Source organism: Lagopus muta, chromosome 4 (assembly GCF_023343835.1).
Source record: "Lagopus muta isolate bLagMut1 chromosome 4, bLagMut1 primary, whole genome shotgun sequence".
Classification (NCBI taxonomy): domain Eukaryota; kingdom Metazoa; phylum Chordata; class Aves; order Galliformes; family Phasianidae; genus Lagopus; species Lagopus muta.
This window is the reverse complement of record NC_064436.1, coordinates 15950072-15962563: the sequence shown is the minus strand read 5'-3', so window position 1 is coordinate 15962563 and position 12492 is coordinate 15950072. Positions and strand designations below refer to the sequence as shown.

At 39.8% G+C, this 12492-nt stretch overlaps 1 protein-coding gene across 14 annotated transcripts in view; it reads left to right on the top strand.

Annotated features, from left to right (window-relative positions):
• Nucleotides 1-12492, top strand: part of FAM13A (family with sequence similarity 13 member A) — a 137602-nt gene that overhangs the window by 100096 nt on the left and 25014 nt on the right. For 12 of the 14 annotated variants that reach the window (XM_048943444.1, XM_048943445.1, XM_048943441.1 and 9 more), the window contains 4 exons: nt 1420-1599; nt 4427-4613; nt 7993-8069; nt 8752-8794. In XM_048943444.1, coding sequence (XP_048799401.1) covers nt 1420-1599; nt 4427-4613; nt 7993-8069; nt 8752-8794 — 487 coding nt within the window. The remainder of the gene's footprint in view (nt 1-1419; nt 1600-4426; nt 4614-7992; nt 8070-8751; nt 8795-12492) is intronic. The other 2 variants (XM_048943450.1, XM_048943449.1) reach the window with 2 other exon arrangements.

The following is a 12492-nucleotide window of genomic DNA, read 5'->3' as shown; positions in this document are numbered from 1 at the left end:
TGTTTCCCAAACTTTAGAATCTGCAATGATAAGTTTGTTTAAGCAGATTCTGCATGTATAGAGAAGCTATTCATGTTGTCCTCGTGCTCTTGTTTGCACCCTGTCCTGTCTCAGCAAAGGACAGGACTTGATCTCTGAACTAACTCCAATGCCAGTGAGAGCAGCAGAGCTGATGAGTTGGCACCCCTGCCAGAGATTGGTGGGATTGCAGGGCTGGTTCTTGTCAATACATGAAATACAGATGTGCTCATCCAGTTGAACCATAAGATTTTTTAGCAATTGCTAAGATCTTTTGACTTTTTCAGGAAATGCAGTCTCAGTAGATTTAAATCTATAGCAGCTTAGCAACAGCTTTTGTAAATTCTCTGTAGAAGTCAGCCCAGGTGCAGGTTCACATGCTTACAGCTACCAAGTTGAAAATTAACCAGCATATCTTGTAAATAATATTTTTAGTTACGGAAAAAGCACTTGAAGTTAGGTAGGGAATTAGGTCAGGCATGTTTGAAAAACTTTTTCTTTAGCAGACTACTTAAAGCATTGCAAGAAACATGGGTGGAGCAAGGAGACACTGAAATGTGTTTCCTAATGATGTTTAAAAAGTAAAAAGCGTCTTATTTAGATTTTGCCCATAAAAACTTCCTCTGATTAAGGAAGGAAGGAAATATTATAAGGAAATGTGAGTGCCAAAATGAAGTAGATTTGGTTGTGTTGGAAGTTTGGGCGGCCTGACAATTGAAATTGATGGAACTGCAGAGGCTCCCCTGCTGTGGCTTGTGTGGAAGCTCTCTTAGAGCTTAGCTCACTAAGAGAGTGCCAGGGGGCATGATAGCAATCTCACACCAGAATACTTTGAGAGCAGCTGCGGATGTGTGCATTCATGGTATGAGAACAATGCAAAAACAGCAAGAGCTCAGAGCCAGGTCGGTATTCAGTCACTGAGTGGAGTGTACAGTGAGGTGCTGTTAGCATGTTTTCATCCCCCCTGTGAGATAACATTGAATCACCTTGCAGATGACTTGTTGACTTACCGAGCTCCGATTGCACCACAGACTTGACCAGTGTCATCGTGTTTGGGTGGCAAAAAAAGATCTTGTCAGAGCAAGAAATGTTAAAGTGGAGGGTAAAAGTTGTTGATGGTTGCAGTAAAGCAGCTGTTTTACAGAAGGCTCAGGGAACCCTAGAAATTTTCAAGGGCAAAATGAACTGGAGAAGCTCAGCTTCACTGAAGGACCTGAGCATCAAGGTATCTGAAGATTTTGGCTTAGCTTTTTGCAGACGTCATGGGCCCTAGTGCATTTTATACTGCCTTGCCATCGTAATAAAACATAACCCTGTGATACTCATCCTTTATGTACTGTTGCAGAGAAGGAGCTCCAGAAACTATTTGAGCTCAATTGACCTTATTTTTCGGCTTGACAGGTATTTAGAGAAGACAATCCGCTCAGCCGTGGAGCAGCATCTCTTTGATGTTCATGGCTCAGGCGGCCAGAGTTCAGAGGACTCTGAATCGGGAACATCTTCAGCCTCTTCTAATGTGTCTGCCAGGCAGAGGAGGCGACAGCACAAAGAGCAGGAGGAAGCCCGGAGAAACAGAGACATGTACGATCCTGATTTCTTCGTTTTGGAAAGTATATGTGATCAAGTGTACCTTAGTTATGTCCTCAAACAGGCGCTGCTTGGTGGTTCTGTTAAGAAATGCATTGGTCTTTGCCCTCTGTTGAAAGTACAGCCTGCAGTGCCTGTGCAGAGCATTGTTACATCAGTGAGAGCTGAGAAATGTGGAGTTTATTAGAGATAATTGAGTGGCCAGAGCATGATAAGAAGACAGCTATAGCAGTATAGTTGAGTTCTTAATTGAAATATTTTGAAATGTTTCATTGCTGTATTTACTGTTTTAGTGGAAATACCCGAGCAGTTGGCCCTAGAGCCAGTAAAAACCATTCTCCTTCTGTATGTGTAGGCACAGCTTATGTTCAGGTCTATTAAAGAGCCCTAGGAGTTCATCTGAAAGTAGAAATGATCCTTTTGAATAATCAGAACCTAAGAATTTTTATCCACCATTACGTTAAATGTTATTTAGTGACAATTTTCATAAAATGTCTACCTAAGAGTAAAAATAATGCAATTTTTTCATTTTATACTGCTGTAGTTGTGGCATGTACTGGGTGGTACAAATGTGATATAAACTACCACAGCCTTAAAAAGCACATGTCCAAGGCATAGGTATCTTTGAGGAATTGTAACTGGAGATTTTGCAAGCACATGATCTAATTAGTGCTTACAGATACATCTAACTTTAAACATTGTGCTAATTTTTTAAGGGCTGTGTATTTTTGGTAGTGGTATTGGATTGCTAGGATTTCAAGTTAGATTCTGAAATACAGATCTAGGCTGCTGTTTTTCTAGGATGCTGAATTCTCTAAATCCTGTTGGATCTGCACCTTTCTTTACCAAACAACTTTTGCATAGAACCATAACCTTTAGTACCTCAGGTGAATACTGCAGCTATGTTATTTCCCAATATGTGTCAGTGTTTTGTTTTTGTTTTTCAAAAGTCCGTAGTCACAAAATAAAAAAGGCATTTCCATAGTGAATGAAAATATGCTGTGAAGATGGACTGGGAAATGAGCACTTGCAAGTCACCTAAGTAGCTGGCAGCAGCTCTGCAGTAGTTTTTCTTGTTTAGTAGCCCTGCTGTCAGGCTTCACAGGTAAGTAGGTCAGAGACTGGCTAGTGTACGTGTATGGAAGCATATAGTACTGCAGGGTTTTTTTCAGCATTGTGTTACAGAGCATTACAGAGCTGCCTAGGGCACTCAAGCCTATCTTGACGCAGTTGTTCACGTTCAGTCCCTAAAGCCCAAGCCAAGAATTTAACACATTGGAAGTTTTGAATGTTGGCTTGGTTTCAAATTATTTTCCCTGGTTCCTGTAGGTCTGAGTGCTGACACTTCTGGGGGTGGATTATCAAAATTCAGAAATCCTTTCAAAACTACTTCTAACCCCCCACCCCCACCCCTTTGGTTGTCAGTGACTTCATCTTCTTGCCTTGTGATAGATCACAAGAGGATTTGTAATGTCACAAGATGGAACTGCAGAATTAATACAGCTAGGAAGAGCATTCATCACAAAAATACATACATGCAGACCCAGGCTTTGCAGACTGTGATTTCTGCAGGCTGTGTATACGTAATAAATCTACTCAGGACATTGTAAAAACTTTCAGAGAGGCAAATGGACTATCTGAGAAGTTTTAATCCTATAATCTCTTTGCATCTCTCTTCCAGTAACCAACCCTAGAGATTTGAGATCTAGAAAATCACTGGAACTTTGTTGTTTGGTTTTTATTCTGAATACTTTGTTGTGCTGGCACTGTCCAAATACTGCAGAGTAACCATTTTCTTATTACTCTACTGCAAGTCAAGAGAAATTCTGCTGCTGTCTGTGAAAGCAAGCTTTGGAGTTGCACAGCACTGTATAAGGCAGCTGCACATAAAGTAGTTAGCAAACATGTAAGTTTTTATGTCAAGTGTAAGCAACTATTCTTTAGCCTGAACAGGATAGTCTTAGTGAAGAATGGGATGCGTTGTTTTTCTTCTGTTTCCATACTGTAGTTTTCTGTTATGTATGTGCCTGCTCAGTATTGCATAAAGTAGAAGACCACTAACAGATTGTGAAGAAAAGTCTGCATGCTGTAGGACCCAGCGGGACAGTTGTGCAGGGAAAGTTAAGCCGTATGCCAAGCCCATGAAAAACGTACACAAACCAGGCAAGCACAGAGAGCCCCAGCTATCTTGTCACATGATGGTTTCTACGTAGTTGCCCTATTGCTTTCCAGCGCAGCAGAACAGTCCTCTGTCCTAGTTGTGTAGCTATTGCAGAGATGCTTTCCCTTTTTTATTTTGTGTAATTTCCAAATAGGAATCAATCATTTGACTGAAGCACCACTGCCTCGTTCTTGCATTTGAGAAGATGAGTAAGAGGGACGATTATATGGTGTCATGGACCAAAGGAGCTCCCTATGCCACAACTGTGAATCAGTTTTCTATATTAAAAGCATGCGTCTTACAGGAAAATATGCTGCATATTCTCTATAAAAGTACAACAGACAACTAGGAGTTAGACTAGCTTCCATCTGAAGTCAGTGGGATTCTCTGCGTTGGCTTTAGTCGGAAGTGAATCAAGTGTTGGCCCTGACAGCTTTCTCACCAGGAGTGTGTACACCTGGCTTTCACTCCTCAGTAGGATTTAGCATTTCACAGTGTATGTTGTTTGCTGCAGTAGGAAAAACCAGAGATACTGGTTTCATAGGGCGTAGAAGATGTTGCCGGAACTGCACCAGTCAGCATAATACATTTCTGTATTGCTATCATAAATGTAGCGGGAGAGCATTTTTAACATTGTTTTAATGTCACTTTTTGTTTTAGGGAAGTCATCAACAAGGAGAACATTCCATCTGGTTTCAGCAATCTTGAAGACTGTATTCTAACTACCCAAGAAGTAGAAAAGTTACAAGACAACAGCTCTGGATATCTTAATGAAAGGAATAAACCAAAACGGCAGAAATCCAGCACCAAACTTTCAGAGCTTAATGACAACCAGGATAGTCCTGTGGTAAGCTGGCATGCTGCACTATTTGACACCTAGTATTAGGGTGGGAAAAAGATTTTTTTTTTTTTTTTTTAATTTCAGTGCACATCTGGTTCCCTCTGGTAGCCACTTACTTAATACATGCATAAGAGTCTCTTCTTGATTATGGGGAATACTTATCTCTGCACTTGTAATCTTTGTAAAGAGGAATCAAGAAGCTATTTTTCCTTCATGATCCTCTTACTTCTCTGTAGTCATTTTCTCTTTCCATGACTTTTTTCTTATGTCTTCTGCATTTAGCAAAGTATTACAGAAAAACAAAAAGGATATAATTTCTTTTTCCCAGTCTTTCAAAACTCTTTTGAGGTGATTGGAACTTCAGATACAGGATCATGTTTTAAGGTTGAGTTTTATGTTCCTGTTATAAGTTATGAAACCACAGATCTCAAATGTCTTTCCGATAAGATGATAAAATGCATGTTATTCCTTTTCCCTACAGTCTGTATGTCATGTTACATTTGCAGTTTGCAAAACGCTTTTGAAGCATGTTGGTCCCAAAGATTATTTTTCTAGCCAGACTTCACTGGGAAGGTATAGTGGGCACATGTATAGTGCTCTAAAAATCCAGAATACTGTGAAATTTATGCAGCATATTTTTGTGTGACCTCACAGAAGAGAGTTTGTCAAATTATACATGCTGTAGAAGAAAACTGATGTTGTCTCCTTCTCTCTCAGCCAACCAGACATTGATTATGGTGTCAGCAATTGACAAACTGTATTTTGCTTTTGAGTATGGGTTCTGCTTACAGTAGATGAACTCTGCATCCTGGTGCCTGGATCATGCAGCTCCTAATAACAGCGAAAGCTGTGTGAAGAGATTAGAATTCTGAACTACAGAGCATTTCCTTTTAAGTTTTAGTCTGCTCTGAGTTCCTTCTTAATGTAATATTGTGTTGTGACTCATTTAAGTTGTGAAATTGCCGTGGTCTTATGCTCTACCCTCTGTGCAGAGATCCTAAGGAGAGGCAGATTTGGCTTCTCTTTTTGATGAAAAGAAAGCGAGATGCCAAGAACTGTAGACTGTACTTAGATTAACAGTCAGTATCAGTAACCTGTAATGTGATGTTTGGTGAAAGAGCATGTGCTTCTCGCTTTGGGTATTTGATTGTAGCTATGGGCTTGAAGGCAGGCAAACATCAAGTACTTGTACTTCTTTCTGTGCTTCTACTATGTGCCTACACAGCGCACAGCAGCTTCAGTGTAAATAACAATTTGATTCAGTATTTGGGGAAAGAAAGTCCATCAAAAGTTTCGGTTAAGAGTGTAAACTGAGGACCTGAAGAACATTCCTAAAGTCTTTAGAAGTTCTTGAAGGAAATGTCCTCAAACTTACCTGTCTCTACTGGACTTTGCCCTACCCTTCATTTTTTTTTATTGTTTTTGAATTTTGAAGGGACAAAGGCTGAAAGCAATTTACAACAAACTGACCATGCACAAAGAGCACTTTGGTTAAGGTGATTATTCTGTCAGTATGGTCCTTGTTTGCTTTGCCAGAATTGCCACAGTGGAACTGTGAAAGAAGAGCGTTGTTATGAAACAGCCTGCAGAGAATATGATGTTACTCTTTATGAAATAAAAGCACAGGCTGCTCTTTAAGCTTTCATGAATGCACTTATTTAATACTCACATATTTGAGACTGCCAGCAGGATGCAACGTGTGGTACCTTTGCTTTCTTTTGGCTATATCTTTACCCTTAAAATAGGTTTTCAGTAGGTCGAATTAGCTACTATATAGGTATAACAGGACATAACCTGCTTTTGCTAATAGGGCCTTCCCATGAAAACAAGATTGTGATGTTGTTGTTTCTTCCCCACCTTTTTCAATCGTCCTTCTGTAGCAACAAAGCCTGAAAGAATATGTAGGACAGTGTGTGGAAGCTCTCCTCTTAGCTGTCTAAGTGAATCTGACTCAAAAGTACAAGTCAGCAGTGGAAAAATGGTCGGTTCCATTGGTTCCAAGCAAAGGAGCATTAAAAGCTTGTAACTACACTTGAGTCACAGTAGCCAGGTTCCACTAGGAGTTGGAGAATCTCATTAAGCAAGGCTAGAATGACTGAGCCATTTAACTCTACAGGGCTGGAGGTGCAGCAAGTGAGAGGAGGCTGTGGGTGCCCCAACAACCACACTCTTCTCCACTCATTTCCTTCCTCATCTTTAAGGCAGATTTGTCCAAATACCAGAGTACAAAACCTCCTGGTCACATGCCCAAAGTGGCAACATTGTGTTTTCAGTATGTACCTCTGGTGTGGTGTGTACTGTTTTATTTCTTCAGGCTTTTTGCAAGAATGCACTCTAGCTGTAGGGTTGAGGCAGTTTTGAAGCATGTTTCCAATATGGAAGAACTCAGTACCTTCACTTCTGCTTACTTTTTTTTGGTAGGTGCTCTATGACTGAGTCACAGTCAACAGAAAGTAAAACAGAATTATTACATACAAACCTAGTGTGTCTGACACGGCTTTATTTAAAAAAAAAAAAAAAAAAAAAAAAAAAGTATTATGATCAATTCAGGTGAAGGGTTTGATTTTTCCTGTGAATTTCATCATCAGTGAGCCACAGAGTACTGCTGCCTTGATGTGCAGTATTTAATTCAATTCATATTTCCAGATTGACAGTTCTGTGTCCCCTTTCTTCAGCAACTTTGAAATATCAAAGTAGAACAGAAAACCTTTTCCAAGCCAACAGCATGTTTCACTGTTAAGATTTGTGGAAGAGTGAAACCAACAGCATAAGTCCTTTGTATATCAGAGTCCAGCTTGTCATCGCAGTACTTTCTCAGGCCCTCAGAAAACATCAGCACTAATATTGCTAATGGTTACCAAGACGATTACAACAACATGTGCTGAAATTAGTTGTATTTCTTGCCTTGCATTCATATTAGCACAGCTTAACATTACCTCTGTGCAGACATTAGTGTCTGTATACTTACCTAATGACTTGAGAAGAGACTATGGAAGGGTTTGTGTAAGAAGGAATCTTTTCTAAGATGAGCACAATGAATGCTGCTGGGAAGATGCTCTGGATTTTGGTACCTGCTCTGGCAGGACTTTTACATATCCCAGAATTGCTCTCTTGCTTTGTGTATCAGTTTGTAAAATAGGAACTGTAGGATATCATTCAGTGTTATTCTGTCAGGCATTTTGAGGTCAATTAATGAAAGAGAAAAAAGAAGCAGTGACTAGTTGTTTCTACTGTAGGTTGTTTTATTATACGTGTACAACAGGTATTCTGATTGCTGTCTTGTTTCTAGCAGTCCTGTTGGATATTTCTGCATTTGATTAATGGCCTGGGGTTTGAATCTATTTCCCTCATGTATTTCACTGCTTTAACATTTACTGTATTGCAGAGTATGGAAAGCTTTAGCTCATCCAGGCCTATAGACAGAACAGGACCTGATGACATGGAAGTTTTATCTGAAGAAAGGTGATTTTCTTTCTTTCTTTTATTTTTAACTGATTAAATATATGTACACTTTATTTTCCTTGTGATTGTAGTACTCAGAGACAGAATATGAGGGTTACATTTAGTTATGCTGCAGAGCAGTGTTACCTGTTACCATGTTAGCTTCAGAGTGGAATTGTATGGAGGCACTGCTCACAGCATGTGGGCTCTGTCCTACTCCGGATGTCAGCAAGTCTCCCAGTCTAGAAGGAGCAGCACAGAAAATGCTGATGGTGCAGACTTGAAAAGAAGTTGAGCTGTAGGCATCTGAGCCTGCATGCTCTTCACAGGGGACTGCACAGCAACAGATGCCTTCTTACCTGGCCTTTGGCTTGGGAATCAGCCCCTTTCTTTGTGCTCCACTCTCCTATGAAAGCTGTATAATAGCTGCACTTTGCTCTCCTAGTACATTTCTTTCTACAAATAAGCTTGTTGGGAGAGGTGTATTTGTAAAGGTACAAATAGCTCCTGAGAAGAAGCAAAACAGATAGCTTAGCATTTTGAAGTGCTGTAAGCCTGCATCCCTTCATTTACTGAAATGCATCAGCAAACGTGGAGTATCTGAAGTACCTAAAAACTTGAGTATCCAGGAGTCATGGTTGTTTTTATTGTAAGTGCGGTTTTGTGTTTGTAATATGTTGATTGTTTTTGTTTTGTTTTGTAGCAAAGAAAGTGAAAGCGGTGAGGGTTTTTTCAGGCATTCTCAGGTTGGTAATTTTTCTTTCCTCTTTTCAGTTTTGTGTGCTCTAAATGGGCTTTTTATCAAGTAGAAACAAGTAGTTAGGCATGTTCTGTATTCCCAGTGAAATGTTTTTCTTCCAGAGAAATGGAGTTAGCATTTGCTTTTTCTTTCCCACCCCTGTCCTTTTTTACTTACGTAATTAAGGACTCTCTCAAGTATTGATGATCCTGAAAGCATCTGCTTCAGTCCCTTCAATCCTTCCTTGCCAAAACAAGAAGCATGAAGTCGAGCACTGTGGTTTGAGTGATACTGAGTTCCTTTGCAGTCATTGCAAATAGAGTGTATAACTGCTTATCTCCCAGGGTAGCAAGATTAGTTTGTGTCTCTTGATTTACCTAAAATAATTTTGGTCTTTTATTTGTGATTTCTCCAGTGTGGCTGGTTACCTGGGAACGCAGGTGTCCCTGATCATTTCTCCTACAAACCTGGTTTGACTCCTCTTTGAGGGCTGGTGGTTGAAATGAATGTCAGGAAGGGAGTAAAAGGGAATTTGGCATGTCAACAACTTTGTGCCAAATTTTCCATTTCTGTTCAACACTCCTGTATCTGCTTGGTGGTTTTCCATCCTAACTTCTCATTCAAGAGAAGACTTAAGTTGTGTTAGGTGAGCACCTTTGAAGCCACCAGTTTATCTTTGCCTGATATACCTCTAGACATCTAAAACGGTGGGGGAAGTTACCTGAGGCACCTCTGCCTCAATTGTGCACCCATTTTAGAGGAGAACTCTAACAGCTGTAGACAGCATCTGGCATCTCTGGCCAGATGGATTTAGTGGAGGGCTGTGAGTATTTTTAAACCAGCATTCTCAGGTTTTGTTTTGAGTTGTTGGTATTTTGTTATGTTTGTTTGTTTTGACTGTTGTTTTTTTTGTTTGTTTGTTGCTGCAGGGGGTAATCTTTTTTCTTCTTTCCTCCCTTCCTCCATTCTTTCTCTCTAGCAGAGAAGACACAAGAGACTATTGTTGGGCTCTGACCAGCAATGGAGTAGCTGCTCCTCTACAAGAGGGTGCTCAGCACTTGCTTTGATCGTTGCTTTTATTAGGCTTAGGCAGATCTTCTGCTTTGCTCCCAGAGAGGCATTAATCCCCAGGTTTCCTGCACATGGCAGCACTAATTCCTGGCAGCTCTGACTCGTGAGCTGTTGTATTTCCCGGAATACAAACTCTGCAACACCTCCAAATTCTTATTGCATGTGGAAAAGGTGCTGTTGCTGCCATGCCACAGAGTGCTTCCATTCAACTTTCAAATTAGTTTGGAGAGGAGATCTGTTTGAATGTGAAATTGTGGTCTTAAAATTAACTCATTAAGAAGAGTTTTAAAATTCAGTGCTAACTGTGGGAGGAGATGTAGGCATAACCCTCACAACTCATAAATCTCATAGGAGATGGCATTATATAGGAATTACAAGGTCAGGAAAATGTTACATTCCTGCAGAGTAGTTTTACATTCCTTTTCCTGTAAAAGCCTGTTGCTTTAGGGTAGCTTAAAAACATACCTTTTGTAGGAAATATTCAGAATGAGGAAGGGACGTTGTTAATTTCTTCTCACTTGATCTGAAAATGTTATGAGAGGTATTTGGAATTGCTTCTAGCTATTGTTTATTCAGACCTAAGGCAGTAAAAATACCTTGAAACATAGGTCTTGAATGAGTTTTCAGTGGTTTTGTAGCATTTGTTATCTGCCCTTGGAGTAGCTAGGTTCCAGGATGAAAATAAATAGTTTCTAGTACCCAAATTTTCTTAAGGGAATTTGTTGTGAACAGAACTGAGTATCACTTACTCAGTAAAAGTCTGCATGCAGCCTGAGACCCTCACTCTAAGAAACACTGTTTGCCACAATGTTGCCTATACTTCGAATGCAGTAACACAAAAATGTTTGTCAACTTGTTGATGACATTCAGGTAGTGTACTAAGTCTGGAAACCAGAAAAACTTGTACTTTGTCTGGTGGCAAAGCAAGAAGAGAACTGCAGAAATTTTCCATCTGATAACTTTGGCCACATAATCTACCTTCATTACCAAGCTCTTCTGTAGACAAGAGTCCACAATGTGGAGAGTTAAATTGCACTTATTTTCAGAAAATACTTGAGGGTAGGTCATTCTTTTCTTTGTTGATGTAGCAAAGTACTTAACTTTCAAGATTGACCCAGCTCTGCAACCAGTGTAGGGGAGAAATGGCATGACTCAGGATTGAGCTGGCAGCGTGATTGGATTTTTGCATTCAGTTATATTATCAGGAGATGCTTAAGAATGCTTCTTGCTGGTGGTTGCAATGGATGATCAGATGTAGGGGAAGTATATCTTTTGTATAAAATTCATTTGAATCCACATGCAACTGAACAGAACACAGCTTCCTCCTGATCTGAATTCAGAGATCTGTTTCCATTTATTTCTTGCTGCTGGAGCCACTCTTTATGCTGAATCTCCTTTGGAGCAGAGAAAGCTGCAGACTTATCCCCAGGTTATTTACATCTGTAGTTATTAGTGACTGCAAAGCAGATTGTAAAAAGCATAGTCAAGTGCCTAGTTTAAAATTTTTTTTAGTCATTTATGTAATATGTGCAATGCAGCATGGCTGCCAACTGCTTCTGAGATCATAAAGTTGCTGCCCCTTTGATTTATGAGAAACAGTGGCATATCTTTTCCTAAAGCAAGGCAGTTCTGCCTTGGTTTTTGTCCCGAAGGTTGGGAACTGGAGGTATCAGGAAATCAAATGAGAAAGTAAGCGATGAGGATACTGAATTACCTACCAATTTGTGAGTTTTAATTCAAAGAAGGTTAAACATCTGCCTTCTTGTGTCTCCTGGGTTTATACTAACATTGTTTTTCGTAACACCTAATGATTTATTCATTGTATTAGAGGCTACATCACTGAGCAAGTCAGCACAGAAAGGCCAGTGACTGGCTGCAGGCACAGCACAGGCCTGATTGAAAACATTTCTGACAAGTGAATTGACTTTAGAAGGAAAATGTGCATATAACCTTCCTACTATCTGTAGTGGAGATGTTTATGCATCTGGGAGAGTGTCCTTTTGTCTGCTACAAACATCTTTTCAGGGTCGTGTTAAGTCAGGAGATTGTACACTCTTCGTAGAAAGATGTTTAGTTCTGTAATCAGTATCAGTGATGGTAATGATACTATGTTTTGAGGCTGCTCCCTTTTGAAATAGTTAAAATGTAGGTAAGCCCTTCACACTTGTTACATGCTGTTCTTAATAGCATCAATTTGAAGCTTATCACTTGATTTCTTTTGGCCTTAAAGATCTGTGCTGGCAATTTAAATGCAGTTTATAAACTGGTACAGTTTGTTCTCTAGCAAGTGCAAAATACTGCCTGTTTCTGGCCGCTGGCCAGTCTTTCTGTTTATAATGTACACTGACTATCTCAATTCTGGCAGGAAAAGGAAATAACATTTTACTGGACCTTAAAGAACTATTTAAGTCCTCCCAACCTAGAAGCAGCTTAAAAGTTGTTGAGTGGTGAATTAGCATTTTTCCATGTGCAGCTTTCACAATAACCACATTTGTAATCAGATTTAGCGTCAATCTGTACGAGTTATTAGTGCCTTGGCAAACTGTCATTTGGTGTTTCCTTTTGTTATAATGTTTTTAAAAGGTGATTTATTGAAATGAAAAGGAAATACAAACCTTATACAAATACAGCACA